The sequence below is a fragment of the Conger conger genome, chromosome 17 (assembly GCF_963514075.1).
Source record: "Conger conger chromosome 17, fConCon1.1, whole genome shotgun sequence".
NCBI lineage: Eukaryota > Metazoa > Chordata > Actinopteri > Anguilliformes > Congridae > Conger > Conger conger.
Window position 1 is genome coordinate 2673739 of NC_083776.1, and position 17878 is coordinate 2691616.

Here is a 17878-nt window from a genome sequence, read left to right on the forward strand (position 1 = left end):
CGGGTCCCGTGGGGGGCCCTGATGTCTTCCACAGAGAGATGTTGATGAAAAGTTGCTGGCCTTTTTTTTTGTTGTCATTTTAATGTCAGATTTTTTCTCTTAGGTATTTTTTTGTTATAGAATCTTTAGCACTCAGCAAGTTGTTGTACAACTACTAGTATTACTAATCCTGGTGTCCATGTACTATAGGAGAGAGAGATAAAACAGGCAAGTGAACTCAGGAAGCAGAAACGGTGGCTGTGGCGTTGCTGGGTAGGCCTCTGTCTCGCAGTGTGAGGAGATGAGTCGTGCGGGTCCCAGTGGAGCGGACTGGCCAAGCCGTCCGCTGCTCTCTGCCTATCGGCACACCTCTCCCTTCAGCCGGGACACGGCCAGATCTGTCCTGAAGACGGTCGCCTGATTGTGGAACAAAGGCTTTTCTTGCTTGTTTGGGTTCTGACTGCGCTACGCTGTGACCCTTGTATTTCTTTTTCTCTTAATATACAGCTATATTTAAAAAATATATATCTGTATAAAATAAATCGTGCACTTATGATGACTATTGTTTTTGGTTATAACTACTCTCTACATGTGTGTTTTGCTATTTATAGATTTGATGCTTTTCACTCATGAATTGCTTTGGATTAAAAGCCTCCGTTAAATAACTTAAAATGTAAATGTAACTATGACTATACATTTCTCCATCTTAAATGTCTGGAAATGTTTCATAAAGTAGCCTTCTTTTCTTTTGGCAGCCTAAATAAATGGTTTCCAAGGTCCTTTTGTCCTGATGGAAGGCATCGTTTATTACAGTGAGCTCACCAGTGTTTTGCTCGTGTGCAGTTACTCATCCACCCTGTTATTTTTTGTTTTTCTTTGCAGTTCAGTCTGGATCGAGCCACAGCCGAGGAGTTCCTGGAGGTTTACAAAGGAGTTGTGGAGGAATACCTTGTGAGTACTGGGTTAACTGGACTGTGTCTCATCCGATTCCGACGTTTATTGGCAAGATCTTCGCATATTGCATAATAATCCGGAAATTAGTGGCAATAGGCAATCGGCATGTCACTCACAAGTGCAGGTGCAAACTGCAACTGCGTCAAACTGCAAAAATAAATATTTTAGTCTTATATCCAGACTTGAAATTTATTTATTTATTTATTTTTTGCAAAATAAAATAAAAATATTGCCAGTGAGGTAAGGCAGTTTGACTCATTTCGAGATTTGGCGACAGGGTAAGGAAATTTTACTTGGCAAGCAAACCATAGCGTAAAACAAGCTAATATTTCCTACTTTCTTGTCTTATTACCAGGCTAAAGCGCTTGTTACGACAGTAATGTAATGCGATGGGTATGCACTTCGTTGTACGTCGCTCCGGATAAGAGCGTCTGCCAAATGCCATTAATGTGATGTGATGTCATATGTCAGGATTCACCAGCACGACGGTGCTTCTTCCCATACACGGATACGGGCCGGACTGGGCTTTGTGAGCGTGGGGGTGTCGGGGGGGGCCCTGTCTGCCGTCTGCATCCCGCTGAGCTGGCTCGCCTCCGTAGTGCTAGGCTAGGCTAGGCTAGGCTAGCTTTGGGAATGTCGCCGATCAACAATCAACTTCTGATATATAACGATGATGTATACAGTGGACAAACCTTAAATGCTGAGCACGCTGTTGTCAGTTTGTGGCCCAACATAATTTTAAATGATGTTGCTTATCATGGAAGAACACACACACACACACACACACACGCACACACACGCACACACAGTTACATGATGCCTTTGATCTCCTCTGAAGAGCGTTTATTTGTTTAGTTACCTGATCTGATTTGTAATGCAAACTCCCGTCGCCTCCTACTTCAAACGGCTGCTGCAGCGAGGGACTAAAGGTCTCGAGCGCGGCTTTTAAGGCAGCAAAATGAAAGCCGTAAATTTGTCCCTGTACCCAAGATACCGTATTAATGAGGACGAAAAGTGTGTGAAGTCTTTCCCATAAAGGCCTTTTTAACCTGCTGTTTAAATAATTGCTGCGAGTTCAATCGGAACTTATCTGTTCACAGTATGTGCGGCCCAAGGACTCGTACTCCGAGGGCCTGACCTGACCTCAACTGCAGGGAAAATGTTGGCATGCCAATGTTTGATCGTACTGTTTATCGCCCCGGTTGATGCAGCAGATATAGGTGGATGTACACTCTTAATAGCGTCTGTGAATGATTGATTGTCCTTGTTTATTAGCGGTTTGCATGGGGGGGGGGGGGGGGGGTTATGTGTCGTATCACTAACAGAGCTGATAAGGTTAACCTACTCAGGTATAAAGTCCTGGAGCTAAGACTCCTCAGTGGATTGCCCTGTATTGTAAAAAATAATAATAATAAAAAAATACAGAAGGAGCCCTGTCTCAACGTGAGCTCCTGAACCCCACAAATCCAAGACCTTGCCCTCTCGCTCAACGTGATGACTGCCCCAAAGCTATAGGCGGCGTCTCTGTTTAATGTCAGACGTTGTGTGAATCTGGCGACTCGATGCGGTCGCTGTGGAGATTCAGGGCTCGATCTCTGCTCGCCGTTAATTAAAGCGTTTCTGCGGCGTTGAGTTCACGCCGGAACGCCTCGGCGATGTCTACATGTCCACATGCGCGGAGCGTGACCCTGGAGGCGGGCGCCGGACCGCCCTCGTCATGTGACCAGGGTTCCCACAGCCCTGCTCTCGCGGCGTGACTCAGCCCCGCACGCCGCGGGCCGCGACGGTCTCCGTGGAGACCGCACGCGGCGGCCCTCTCTCCAGAGGAGCCCTGTTTATCCCGCCTCTTACGTAAGCCCCGCTCGTCTCCGTTTACCTGCTCTGCAGGCTTTGCGCGTCCCTCAGCGGGGCTTTGTCCTCTACGGCGTGGTGATGAAAGCCCTGTGTGGTCACCTGTGCCTATTATCGAAAAGGGCTGCATCCCCCCCCCCTCTCCCCCAATCACTGTAAACACTGCTCCCATTGTGCAGCTGAGACCCAGCCACCGGCCCAATTTACTTGTGTTTCCTGCCCTGTGTCCCGCGGACAGTGCTGTTCAATTTGTTCAAATCCGTCCGAGCCGTGACAGTCCTGACAGATTCAGTTATTTCCCCACCAGATATTAGATCATTGCATTGATATAGCGCTTTTCTCGACGCCGAAAGTGCTTTGCAGTGATGAGGGGGGAAACTCGCCTCAACCACCACCGATGCGCAGCACCCACCTGGGTGTTGTAACGGCAGCCATTTTGTGACAGAACCCTCACCACACACCAGCTGCGGTGGAGAGGGAGAGACGTATTCCAAACGTATCGCTCGTATTCGTTCGCCGTGTTGCGCGGTTTAAACTTAAACTAGGCTTTGGCTAGATCCAGAGAGCGTCACTGTGAGCCTGTTCCCTGCTACTCGTGCTGCTGGTGTTGTGTAAAGTACGGACACGTTGCAGGCTAAGCTGGCTGTATTTACAGTACGCCGGGCTGAAGACCAGGGCCAGAAATCTGCTCCGCTTACTCCCGGAGTGTTTGTTTTGTTAACTTGCTCGTAGTGTTTATCCTGCTCACGCTGAGTTGATTCAATAACGGCCTGGATGAGTCAGCGTGGGGCCAGTGTGTCTTCTCCTGTATCTTGTTTTTATGAAATAATTGTACATGTACTTTTTGTTTTGGGAAGGGGGGGTGGGGGGGGTTTACAGTGGTGGCCCTTGGCCTATGACTAGGGGCCGGTTTCGGTTTCACAGACACGGATTAAGACCAGTCCTAGACAGAATTCAACTTTGAACGGTGGTCCTCCACATAAAGTTAAGCCCAGGGCTAAGCTTAGTCGGCGTCTGTGAAACCGGCCCTAGATGTCCCCCATAGAGGGCTTAAGGGACACAGGACAGGCCTTGCTGCTCTGTTATTGTGTCTCAGTTTGCTTGCAGAATGTAAACATCATTGTTAAGCTGGTGGCTGTAAGGACCACTTCATCTCAATGTCAGAGTGTAATCTCCCACACTACCACTTATGCTCTTTTTATTTTGACATGCTGTATTGTCTTGCGCTGCAGCAAATTGCAATGCCACAGTGGTTTAGACTGTCCCATATAGTCCCAGATCATTATCCCCTGACAGGGGAATCTTATTTAAAGTCGTTTAGGAGTGGTATTGGTACTCTGAGCACAATGGAGACGGTTGTTTCCTCTGTTCTCTTATTTTTTTTTAAAAAACAGCCTGGAACTTGAAGCGCGTAAAGCCACAGAGCTGCTTGGTTGTGTTACTGTTGTCTGCTTCCTGGAACAATGGGCCTCTTCATTGTCACAGGCTGCCTGCTGAAAATAAATAATGAAAGGCTTTTCTCCTCTGCGCTTCCTGGCAGAACATGGTGTCTGAGCTCAGCTCAGGGCCCTGCATGGCGCTGGAGATCCGGGGAACCGAGACTTCAAGGACGTTTCGGGAATACTGCGGACCTGCTGACCCTGTGAGTGGTTACCTAGAGCCTCCCTGTGTGTGTGTGTGTGTGTGTGTGTGTGTGTGTGTGTGTGTGTGTATTCACGTGTGTGTGTGTGTTTGTATGTGTGTGTGTGTGTGTGTATTCACGTGTGTGTGTGTGTTTGTATGTGTGTGTGTGTGTTTGTTTGTGTGTGTGTATTCACGTGTGTATGTGTGTGTGTGTGTGTTAACGTGTTTGTGTGCATGGGTATTCACGTGTGTGTGCATATGTGTGTGTGTGTGCATTTAGAACTCACATTAGAGATCTATACATTTCACCTGGGCCTCAGACCCCTCTGTGTGAATGCATGTGCTTGTACTGGCCTACAGTAAAAATTTAAATTTAGTTTCCAAGTTTACCCACAAATTACAAAAGCATTAAGTTTACTTTATTTATCTTTCCAAAAAAAAACACTGATAAGGCTAGAAAACCTTTTCAGTCACTTGCGTGTTTGCGTCTCGCAATAAATGATATAATCATTTGATCATGCTGACGTGATCCTGAAGATTTACCACTTTTTTCCCCCTGCACCTTTGATTGTGGGGTTGCCAGACTCTTCGGTGTAAAGTAATCAGCACTGCTGTGTCTGCAGCCCATGATTCACACAGAAGGGTTCAGCTCCTGAGAGCCCGCGGCAAGGGCAACCGCCCATCACCACAGCGTACGGGGTGCAGCTGTCCCAGTCTGTCCCAGTCTCTCCCAGTCTCTCCCAGTCTGTCCCAATGTCCAGCTCAAACCCCTGCAGTGTCCAGCGTCAGTCCTTTCCCTGAGAAGCTCCTGTTCAGCACAGAGCAGCTCCATCATGAGGAGGATGAGTCTGCCTCAGACAGGGCTCATCAGATCACTCCCTGAGAACTGCTGCTTTCCCACCCTCCCTTTACCTGTGAGTCAGGTGTGAAGGCAGTCTGACCAATCAGTAGCACTAATTGTTCAGTTAATTAGAATGTTCTGGAACTTTTTGGAACATATCTGGAACGTCTCTATGGGCAGTCTGCGGTATAGGGGCTAAGGTACATGACTGGGGCCCTGAAGGTTGGTGGTTCAAGCCCCGATATAGCCACGATAAGATCCACACAGCTGTTTAACCCCACATAGCTCCCTGGGCACGGCACAGTGGCTGCATCCTGCTTCTAAGTCACTAGGATGGGTCAAATGCAGAGGACGAATAACCGCACAAGGTTCAATAAAGTATATCTTCTTCTTCTTATTACCCAGGAGAAAAGAATTTGGATTTGGATTCGATGGCCTGATTTGATGATCCCTGGCACAGACTGTGCATTCACTCAATATCCCGCTCCCACAGAGAGCATCGTCCTTCGCTGTGAATGAGAAGGGCCTAACATTTATGGATGAAAATGCAGAAAACCTTTTTCTCCCCACAGCTGCAGTCTGTGATGTGCCTGTAGTGGACCGGTTGGTCATCATGTTCATTCGCTAAAGAGAATATGAGCTACTGAACTGAAAAACACTGAAAAACTTTCATGACACTCCTCCTTCATGTTTCACTTCCTTTTGTTTGAAAGTGCTTCTCTGAATACCATAAGCACGCCGCCTTTAGGTGCTGTCAATATCTGGGCCTGGAAAGAAAATGATTATAAGTTGTTGGGGCAACATGGAGATGAGAGGATCTGGTAAATGCAGCTATCGAAACAGTAATTATGTTGATGCTGTCGCTGATGTCATCCGCCAGGCCACAATGGAGCCTTTGTGGACAGCTTGCCTATATCTGCGTCTAATGGAGCGCGTCTGCTGTTCAGTTTCTGCAAAGTATGCCTCGGTGATCGCCCAACTGTCTGCTGTCGGCGAGCAAAGTTTCACCGCACGACGAGTCCGGAGAGCTCGATAAACCGTAACGGTTTTTGAGTGTGAGCTGAGGCTAATTCTAAAACACGGGCAGCCTTTTTTTTTTTTTTTTTTTCTCCCTCCTCTCTCCAATCTTTGAAGAAATAAACGGTGTGCTCTGTATTCGGCTGCGAAGGGAAAGATGATGAGTCATCGGTTTTTCTTTCCCTGCGAGGTAAGAATAGTCCTCCTCTTGAAGACCGGCTTTGTTAGCCACTCGGACCTCCTGAAACGTACACTTGTAACTGGAGCTGGAGCTCTTTCTGAAAGCATGCGTGCTATGTCAGCGTCTGTATGGGCCTCACTGTGTAATGCAGAGGAAGGGCCTGCCTAATCCGTCACGGGACGCGTAGGAACTGCCGCTCCACCGTTTCTGTCCTCCTGGCTCTCCATGGCTGGGCCTGTAGCGTAGGGGTTACGGTAAATGACTGGGACACGCAAGGTCGGTGGTTCGAATCCCAGTGTAGCCACAATAACATCCACACAGCTGTTGGGCCCTTGAGCAAGGCCCTTAACCCTGCATTGCTCCAGGGGAGGATTGTCTCCGCTCTGGATAAGAGCGCCTGCCAAATGTTTATAATGTAAGGTAATGGCCTAAGCCGGTGCAATGGACTGAACAGGATGCAGTGCTCACCTGTTAGGTCTCGTGCGCCCTTACGTAAGATAAAGGTGTGAGTCCTTGAGAACGCGGTTCATCGCCCTCTGAAGACAGGTGTGATAATGGAAGGGACTTCGGCCCGATGGGGCGGACTGCTTTCTTCGTGATTGACCCTCCGTCGTTTTAACCCATTATGGGCTAAGGCAGCCTACAGAAAACCCACAGAAAGGCCTCGGAATCGCAATGCATTTTCGACGCTCTTGAAAAACGGTCGTATGATCAAATGCAACGCTTTGATCGTTGTTAAAAGAGATGCTTCCGTCTGTTACGGGAGATGCAATGCGCGGGTCGCATCCGGCCATAAGGGGTTAAAGTGTGCCTTCTTTCTGACATTAACTCGGGCAAAGTGACACAGGGTCTTGTTAATAATTTTTTTCTGCGTCTTTAGTTTGTGATAAACTATTCACGTTTCATTTTTTTTCCTACCCTTTGGTGGAAAAAATCACTCATTTGTACTGTACTGAGAGAAATCATATGTAGTAAGTTTACATGGTTACACCCGTATCTAGAAGAGTTTCTTACATTTGACATGTTGTGCCTTGTAAATAAGTATTCACCGTGCTTGAGTAGTTTCCTCAGCCTGAAAGCATCACACTTTTTGGCTCTTGCATAGAGGAACTCCTGTTTTCAATCAACATAACCCACTTTTGCTCTTGCAGTGTGGAGTGTTATGTTGATCAGAAATATTAATTATTTAAAGGTGTCTTGATTTCATGCTCTGAGGCAGAAACATGTCTTTAAAATACTCATTTTATTACTTGCATGGACATGCATGAGGCAGAGACTGTCCATTCTAAATTGCATGTATATCATACTTATATTAAGTATAATCTACTCAATATACATATGTATACATATTATTTTGACACACAATTTCTGTGTGTGAAATGCTTTTTAGCCTTTTGTGAAATGCCCCAAAATGGCTCCAGCCTGCTGTGCACTTGGGTGCTGGGTCTGGTCTCCTAGTGGAGGTCAGATGTGATTGGTCAATCAGGACTGTGACTAGTGGCAGGATCTCAGTGCAGTAAAGCTCAGTGGGCTGTTCCCTGAGCCCGCCCCCCTCCCACCGGCAGAGCCTGGGCACACAGTGGGCTGTGCCCTGAGCCCGCCCCCCTCCCACCGGCAGAGCCTGGGCACACAGTGGGCTGTTCCCTGAGCCCGCCCCCCTCCCACCGGCAGAGCCTGGGCACACAGTGGGCTGTGCCCTGAGCCCGCCCCCCTCCAACCGGCAGAGCCTGGGCACACAGTGGGCTGTTCCCTGAGCCCGCCCCCCTCCCACCGGCAGAGCCTGGGCACACAGTGGGCTGTGCCCTGAGCCCGCCCCCCTCCCACCGGCAGAGCCTGGGCACACAGTGGGCTGTGCCCTGAGCCCGCCCCCCTCCCACCGGCAGAGCCTGGGCACACAGTGGGCTGTGCCCTGAGCCCGCCCGCCCCCCTCCCACCGGCAGAGCCTGGGCACACAGTGGGCTGTTCCCTGAGCCCGCCCCCCTCCCACCGGCAGAGCCTGGGCACACAGTGGGCTGTGCCCTGAGCCCGCCCCCCTCCCACCGGCAGAGCCTGGGCACACAGTGGGCTGTGCCCTGAGCCCACCCCCCTCCCACCGGCAGAGCCTGGGCAACTGGAATGGCATGCTAATGGACTGTCACCATGACAAGAGCAGAACACACTTCTCTGACTTCTCTCTCCCTCTCCCTCCCTCCCTCCCTCCCTCCCTCTCCCTCTCTCTCTCTCCCTCTCATTCTCTCTTGCTCTCTCTCTCCCTCCCTCTTTCTAGCTCTTCTTCTCTTACTCACATATTCTCTCCTCTATCTCTCTCTATCTTTCTGTCTCTCTCCCTTTCTCTCTCACTCACTCACGCTGTCTCTCCCCTATCGCTCTCTAATCTCTCATTTTCCATCTCTCCCTCACTCTCTCTCTCCCCTATCCCTCTCTTTCTCTCTCTTTTTCCATCTCTCCCTCCCTCCCTCACTCACTCAGTCTCTCCCCTCCTCTTTTCTTTCTTTTTCTCTCTCCTTCGGTCCCTCACTCACTCACTCTCTCTCTCCCCCTTTCTCTGTCTCTATCTCTTGCTCTCACAGTGGTCTGATGAACATGTGTGACACTTAGAAACCTATAAATCTCCCAGGGGTCTGTACTGCACTCATACCCCTGTGTGTGCATGCGTGTGTGCATGCGTGTGTGTGTGTGTGTGCGTGTGCGTGTGAAAATTGTGGATACATTGATATAAAATACAAATACAAATATGAAAAAACTACAGATATCATTATCACAATGATAGTCATTGACCTGCAGATCCCAGTAGCTGTGTGAGATCCATAACAGACTCCAGGGATCAATACCCCATGAAAATATGAAACACAGTTCCAGTGCACGTCTCAACTTGGTTAACTTTTTATTTAAAATGCACCCATCGTCTACGTTAACATACCTCGCCAAGATCTATCTGCATTTTCGGAACGGAAATCTGTCTGTCTGGCTATCTTCTACCCAAGCTTTACAGTACGAGAATCGGTCTTATCTTATGTAAGATATCTTCCTTATCATGACTTACTTTCCGAGAGGGGCCTCAATGTGGATTGCAGTTGCAATATCAAAGTCTGATTGGGAGAAATGGTGTCAAGAGCATAGGCCACAAGCTTTTGAAACTGATGATACTGAGTCTATATTGTTGTTGTTGCAACTGATCTACATCAGTAGGTAAACACCTGAGTATCTTATTTCACAATACTTCAACCTCTGGCTACTTTAATATCTGGGGTGAAACACTGTTAAACGTTGTATATGACTGTGGAAGGCAGCTTTTATGGGCCATTGTCTCTGCGAGGATGGTCATTTCTTCCATTAAGTGCTACAAGTCTTGGCACTAGTGCAACTGAATGCCATATAATCATATTCAAAGGGCTTCTAAACTTTCTTAGAAGCGAGTGAGAAAACCCATCACACTGCTTGGGCGTGTAGCCCGAACCCATTCTGACTACATAAGTGATAGAAAATTCAATACGGCCTGCCAATACGGCAGTGAAAACCAGCCAGTGCATCATGGAAAATATTGGCAAAGACACGTTTCAGTCTGCGCTCGCACAAGGAGCTTCTGAGTGGAGTTGGGGAGTTTTGTGAATTCTAAATATTAGAATTTTGAACTTAATGTTTCCCCAAATGATACTTAATTCGAATCGCCTACCACCTGCCATTTCATTATCCTATTTCACGTTTGTGGCTTTTTTTTTTTTCCCCTGAATCGTGTTGGTGTGAGCCAGTTGTCTTGGCTTGCTCTCACGGCAGGCTGTTAGGAAACAGGCTCAGGTGTGATCTCAGACTGCAGTATTGGGGGACCGGGCACAGGACCCGGTGGGTAGGTCCGAACGGCGCCGCGGTGTCACGGCGGTTCTGAAGGTCCTCCGCGCTGCTCAGTAAAGACCTGTGAGCTGCACTGGACGCTGAAGATGTTATCCACACGCACCCGGGCCTTCGGTCTGGATTCCATTACGCTCCGGGTCAGTGAGTTCTTCCGTCCGTCGGGAACAGGAAGATCCCTGAGATATGTAGCCTCGGCAGCCCCGGGAGAGACTCCAGTCTGAGAAATAATGGCCTTACATTTTTCAATTACGCGACTGGCGGCGTGTTAAGCGTTGCCACTCTGTATTATATTTGATTTACTCCTCCGTTCGCCACTAATGGTATCTCTGAGAGAAGTAGCCGCACTTGATTTAATTCTGTGAAGACCTATTACGGTTTTACAATGTGCTGTTCTGTCATTTAGCAGGTTCTTTTAGCCAGAGCAACTTACGGGAGTACATTTCATTATGGTAAGTAAAGACAACAAGAGCTGGTTGTGTACCGCTGCAAGGCTGGAGTTGTTTACAGTCACAAGTCACAGTCAGGATACGTGCATCCGGACTTCTGAAACAAAGGGAGGGAAGGTTTTTATATGAATTTCATATCAAAGACGAGTATGAAAACATGAGTTTTTAGCCGTTTTCCAGAAAGCAGCCAGTGAATCTCTTCCTGAATGATTGTGGAAGGGCTGTGGGGAGAGCGTCTTCTTTTCTCTGCCGATTTGTAATGTTCAGTTGTGTGATTAGTCCCACCTCATCACTGCAACAACCTCCATCACGTCCAGAGCACCACTTCATCTAATTGCTCAGTCTACCAGCTGCCAACGGCAGGATCCGCATACGCCTGGAAATTAACCGACAGTGCGCTTCGTGCTCTACTTAACTCAACTCGGAAAGGCAAACAAATGTTCCTTGTTCAATGCTTCTTTGGCAGATTGAATTCTTTGCTCAGAATAACGTTTGCGATGCTATTTCAGGGGAACCGTTACAGGAATTGCAGGTGTATTGAATCTAGTCCGACTTTATGGATCGTGTCCATGTCTGAACTGTTTTTAGGTTGTCAGTCAAAGCTCACGCTGTTCTAACAGTGCTTAAAACTCACATGTCACGTGTAGCTCTGAGGGAAAATGGATACTTCGCAAATGCCTAAAGTGTGAACACCCCTGCGGATCAAATTTTCTCTCGACAGCCTCAGGCGTAAATAATTAATCACACGCAGATGCCATCCTCTGACAGATTAGCCAGCTTCTTTACACCTACTGCCTTACGGCACTGTTAAGTGAAGACGGCTCCTTTCTAGTTAATCAGAAATCACTGTCATGCTGCACCATACATTTATTTACATGTAAGGCGTGTATCCTTTTTTTTCAGGGGTGGGGTCTTTGGGGCCTCTTGAGATCTTTTGGCTGTGGAAACTAGAGATCTGGTGGCTTTGGGATCTAGAGATCTACTGGCTGTGGGATGTAGAGATCTGGCAGCTGTGGGATGTAGAGATCTACTGGCTGTGGGATCTAGAGATCTGGTGGCTATGGGATCTGGAGATCTACTGGCTGTGTGATCTAGAGATCTGGTAGCTGTGGGATCTAGAGATCTACTGGCTGTGTGATCTAGAGATCTGGTAGCTGTGTGATCTAGAGATCTACTGGCTGTGTGATCTAGAGATCTGGTAGCTGTGGGATCTAGAGATCTGGTAGCTGTGGGATCTAGAGATCTGGTAGCTGTGGGATCTAGAGATCTGGTAGCTGTGGGATCTAAAGATCTGGTGGCCGTGGGCTGTAAGCCGACTCCTCTCTGGCTGTCCCAGCTGCAGTGCTCTGGCCCTCCCCTCACGAGGCAGACCTCACCTCTCTGGCTGTCCCAGCTGTAGTGCTCTGGCCCTCCCCGGTCACGAGGCAGACCTCAGTCGTGTGATGTGTCCTGACACACGGGCGGAAGCAAAATGCCACTGTTAGCCGGGGCTAACCGCCCAGGCCGCCGAACACAGACACGGGGGCCAGGATCTCCCCGGCCTCCTCGCGGGGCGAGACTAATCCAGGCAGGAAGTGCCGAGTCTCCGTGGCCTGGCGTGCTAAATGTGGAAGCTGGCTGTCACACATCCACATTCAGCTCCCGCTTCCATTCAAGAAAAACATTCCGAACCGGAGCCAGACGAGCGTAGAGCCAGATTTATCAGAGCGCCAGCCTCTAAGGTGTCAGTGTTCGCCCTGAAGGTGAGCATCGGCACAATCGCGTCCTGACGAGATGCCCTCGCCTTCTCTCCGCTCGTGTCCGTCCTCATTGCCATGAGCAGCCGGTCGTCGTTTCTCCCCGCAGAAAGGGAGGTGAATGACAGGGCAGGGATTTTTTTAACTTTACGGGAGGCTTATTTTAAAACTAGGCCTATTTTCTGGCTTTCGGCAGAAACAGGGCACATGCAGTGCGTGTATTTATAATCAAATACAGCATGTTCCAGTTGCCTCCCCTACTTTGGAAATAACATTGAAGAAAAGGCTTTCTGTTCCTCTTATGCAATGACAGCTATAATTTTGCACCGTGGGGTTTATTTGGCAGCGCATTGGTTTACAAGTGAAAGGCTGTAAGCTGTTGCACCTTGTTAAAAATTTTATTGCCGCAGTTCTCTGACCCTCTTCTTTGTCAATATGTTTATTTTTTTTGCCACTCTAACAAAATTTGCTAGCATTTGGGCTAGCACTAACCCCTGAATAATTTGTTTATTTGCTGCAATTTGTTTGGTACAGTTTAGTGCACATATGGGTTGTTGTGTTCTCATTTTCATTAAGGTTGTTGATGAGCTGTCATTGGAGTCTGCGCTTCTTGAACTTGCTGTCTCTCCTGGGACTGTGTTTTCTCCATCTAAGGAAGTTCTGCACTTTGGTCCCGGATCTCTGCAGCCGTGTTTGCATTGTAGGTCTCTGAACAAATAGCATGTGTTAAATGGCGGTAAAGTAACAGTAAAATCATTCAAGAACAAAAAAATGTTGACTTGATTGTCAAAGACAAATATTGAACTTAAAATGTACAGTAATTCAGTGCATTAACATTCGGGTAATTTATTTTCAATGTTATAATGAACATGAGCAAATCTTAATGTATATCTTGAGTATTCATAATTTGTTTACTACATGCTGACGTATTTTATGTGCATGTCATTAATTGCTGTCTTTTGTTATTTAGAATTCAGTCCTAAACTCAATTACCTAAATGGATCTAAAGGAAATTCTGTATTATAATGGATAATGTCTCAGCTGTGTCCATGCGTGAACCCCATTGGAGATTTGGGAGAGTGACGAGGTCCACAGTTCTCCTCCAAAACGCACAGTGTCGCCCGCTGCTTCTTTTCAGACCGCAGACCGCAGACCGCAGACTTCAGCTAAGTTTGTGTAGAGTGGAGTCAGAGGAGGACTTTTCATATGCGGCTTAAGTATGGTCTCCCTGGGTGCCCGATGGACCAGCAGGGGCCCCTAGATTGTGATACTGTACTGTATGGGTGACAATCGCCAGTTACACGTTGCCCTAAGCAGCTGGTATTATGTGCTTCTGGTTTGCAAGTAAATGGTAAATGGTTGGCATTTATATAGCGCCTCATTCACCCATGGCACCACCAGCTCGTCAGGAGCATTTGGGGGTTAGGTGTCTTGCTCAGAATCACTTCGACACAGCCCAGGTGGGGATCGAACTGGCAACCGACGACTGCTCTTACTGCCTGAGCCAATGAGACGACTGCTCTTACTGCCTGAGCCAATGAGATGACTGCTCTTACTGCCTGAGCCAATGAGACGACTGCTCTTACGGCCTGAGCCAATGAGACGACTGCTCTTACTGCCTGAGCCAATGAGACGACTGCTCTTACTGCCTGAGCCAATGAGACGACTGCTCTTACTGCCTGAGCCAATGAGACGACTGCTCTTACTGCCTGAGCCATGTCGCCCCCCGAGGTCCGGAACCTTCTCGGGCCGCAGAGGGAGGGAGAGTACGGGAATGTGCCCGTCGGAGCTGTTGTTTGGCAGCGATAGTCGGCAAACAGTGTGGAGGGGGGGACTACGGTGAGGTCAAGAGCTGTTTGTTCCCCTCACTGTAGCCGCGTGACGTCAGTGTGTCATCGTACTGACGCTCTATCTGCAGTTGGTGAGGAGGGGGGGGTGATCACAGGCGATAGCAGTGGCGTGTGTATCATGTGGCATGTGTATTATGCGGCATGTGTCGGTGTGTAAATGCTGTTTGGCTTTGACTGCCTGGCTGGGTTAATGAATGAATGACCGCTGGTGAGTGAAAATTAAATGACTATAATGCCGATTTTTAACATTTTTATATTTTTGTGCATTAGGAACGCGTATAATTCTGAATTCTGTTCCGAATAATTATTTCTGAAAACGGCGGCTTAGGGTTCCTTAAAGTCTATATCCTCTCATTTCTTTCTAAATAAAGAGAACAGCAAAGTCCTTCATGATAAGCAACTTGTACTAACAACACAAGAAGAGCTTCGTACCTGAACCTGTTGTAGCAGGACTGCAGTTGTATCACAGAAATGACGCATCTCAGGAAGACTCATCATTATCCAAACTACCAGATATGCACACGACAACAACGTCCAAAGCATGGACACTCAAATCCAGATCTGGTCCTGGATTTCTTTTCACCCTGGTAATTACCTGAACAATTAGTGCTGCTGATCGGCCAGACTGTCTTCACACCTGACTCCCAGGTAAAGGGAGGGTGGAAAGCCTCTCAGCCCTCGAGGACCGTGATTTGAGCAACAGAGAAGTACAGCGTTGTAATATTTAATTGAATAATTCAAAATCCAATGATAAAACGGACGCTGCTGACCAGCGTAGCTAACGGAGAGTGCCTGAAGACATCGTGTATTTTACATGGAAGGGCCTCTTAGGAATGCTGCTTACTGCGATGTCGAACAGGGAATGGCCGTTTGTGTCACCGGAAGGAGAGGGAAACGGTTGCGACTGTTCCGGGCAGTTCCAGCAAAGCAGCGTCCCAGGATTCCGGTCTGGATTTGTCAAACATCTGCACAGGCATTCCTGTAAACCCCTCAAGACACAGGAGACAGCCATGGGCGTCTTTGGCATTGTGCGTAACCCCTTATGGGCGGATGCGACCTGCACGTTACATCTCCCTTAATTGACGGATGCGACGCCAGCGTTGTGTTTGATCGCCGTGAGCGTTGAAGTGCGTTGTGAGTCCTAGGCCGTTCTGCGGGTTTACGATCGGGCGCGTTGGTCCGTAAGGGGTTAATGAGCAGACTTCACCAGGCCAAACAGGAAGGGTGTGGAGGGGAGGAAGAGGAATCGACTGTCATGGCGGCTTATCTGCAGAAACAGAGACGGTTCTGGTGTGCGGGGGGACTCCCCCCCTCAGGCCTCAGGCCATCGTTTGGGCGGCTGATGCTATTACAGTCTCAGCTCTTTGGGTGCTCTCAGTGCAAGAGCGAAGATCTCAGCTTAATTCCCCCGCTCTGGATACCACGGCAACCTGAGGGCTCCGCCCAGTCTGCTCGCAGGGCAGGCCTCCTGTACGCCCGTTTTTTGCATGCGTTCTGGATAAGTCGTCCGCGATGCGCTGCTTTGCATGACCAGTTATCCCAGCGGACTGCCAAACGGGACCCGATAGCCGGGAGGACTGGCAGGGCCGGCTCGGCGTGTTGAGTTGGAGTTTGATTTGGCAGTCTGCGGCCGTCCGAGTTTGTCGGGCGGAGAGTCGTAAACCAAGGCGAGCACAAAGAGGGTGTCTCTCTCTCTCTCTCCTTATCGGCGTCGTAAAGACACTCTGGCTCAACCTCACGCCGTAGCTCAAAATCTAACACGGCTCCATTCTTACAAGAAAACCCGATCCTGCTGCGCATTCTCCCCCCAGTCCCTCTAACAATGCCAGAGGAACATATAATGCAAAGGAAGAAGAACTACCTTTTTGTTCTTCCGATCAATGGAAGAACCGGGCATTGTGGGTACGCACGGACACCCCGAACAGGAACAGCCGTGTGGCGTTTGACGCGTCTCCGCTGTGGAGGTCTAGCGCGGTGGTGAGGGACGGCTCTCGCCTGTCGGCGATGGGCGGCGTAATGACAGGGCGGTGAGCTGCGGTATGAAAGTGAGTGTTTTCGGTGCGCTGGGGTGTAATCCCCCGCCCCCTCTCAGGCTCCTCAGACTCCTAAACGCTGTTTTGGGACGACTGCGGCTGCACAGCCGTCATTACGGGACGGCGGCGGGGTTCTGAGCGTGAGGTGTGGTCTCACGGGCCTACGCCCCACCGCTGTGTGTGTGTGTGTGTGTGTGTGTGTGTGTGTGTGTGGGTGGGTGTGTGGGGGTGTGTGTGTGTGTGTGTGTGTGTGTGTGGGTGGGTGTGTGGGGGTGTGTGTGTGTGGGTGTGGGTGTGTGTGTGTGTGGGTGGGTGGGTGTGTGAGTGGGTGTGTGTGTGTGTGTGTGTGGGGGGGTGTGTGTGTGTGTGTGTGTGTGTGTGGGTGGGTGGGTGTGTGTGTGTGGGTGTGGGTGTGTGTGTGTGTGGGTGGGTGGGTGTGTGAGTGGGTGTGTGTGTGTGTGTGTGTGTGTGTGTGTGTGTGTGTGTGTGGGGGGGTGTGTGTGTGTGTGTGTGTGTGTGTGGGGGTGTGTGTGTTTGTGTGTGTGTGTGTGTGTGTGTGTGTGGGGGTGTGTGTGTGTGTGTGTGTGTGTGTGGGGGGGGGGGGGGTGTGTGTGGGGGTGTGTGGGTGTGTGTGGGGGTGTGTGTGTGTGTGGGGGTGGGGGTGTGTGTGTGTGTGTGTGTGTGTGTGTGGGGGTGTGTGTGTGTGTGTGTGTGTGTGTGTGTGTGTGTGGCCCGTCGTGGGTAAGCAAACCGGGAGCCGATGAAGGATTTACTTCATTACTGTAGACTCTTTACTTCATTACTGTAGACTCCTGGCTTGGCTGGTTTGTGTGGCCTATACAAGGGCTAGGAGGAGGAGGAGGAGGAGGAGGAGGAGGGTGGAGGGGCCCGGTTGCCAAGGGACTGTCCTTTTTTTTTCTTTTGTGACCTTTTGCATTTGACCCAGGGCAGAGTGGAACAGGCACCCCCGCCCCCGTCCCCCGCCCCCTTCAGGATCAGGTTCCCGGCCCTCCTGCCGCTGTCTCTGAGCAGACGTTTAGGGAGCGCCGGAGCACTTCCAGGTCCTTTCAGCCCTTTAAACACGTGATGATGACTCTGAGCCCGGGGAAGAGTTCAGGACGGCGAGGTTCTCCTTTCAAAACTCCTCACCCCACCGAGCGCTGCTCAAACCCCGCCGTAACACCAGATCTGTAATTCTATACAATTTATGCAATGTATTGCGATGCTACTATTATTGTTAACATCATAATAATATCGCTGCCATAATACAATGCGGTGTTATCACTGCACTTCAGTTACTGTTTGTGCTTCTGGCCCCTCCCGTTTCATTGTCCTGGCTGCAGCACGTGCAGCGACAATGACGCTGATCCTGACCCCGGAGCGTTTGAGTGAGCGCCACGCCCGTGCCCCTCGGCCTGGATGAGCGCGTGTCAGGGGGCGGACGTGCCCCGCCCGGGGGGCCACCAGGCCCCGGCGCTTTGCATCGCAAATGGGAATAAATATGAACAGCGTTTTCAG

General features: G+C 49.5%; 1 protein-coding gene across 2 annotated transcripts in view; it reads left to right on the forward strand.

Moving 5' to 3' along the window:
- Nucleotides 1–17878, forward strand: part of nme7 (NME/NM23 family member 7) — a 52802-nt gene that overhangs the window by 33161 nt on the left and 1763 nt on the right. For both annotated transcript variants that reach the window (XM_061225559.1, XM_061225560.1), the window contains exons 9-10: nucleotides 862–930; nucleotides 4325–4426. In XM_061225559.1, the coding sequence (XP_061081543.1) occupies nucleotides 862–930; nucleotides 4325–4426 (171 nt within the window). The remainder of the gene's footprint in view (nucleotides 1–861; nucleotides 931–4324; nucleotides 4427–17878) is intronic.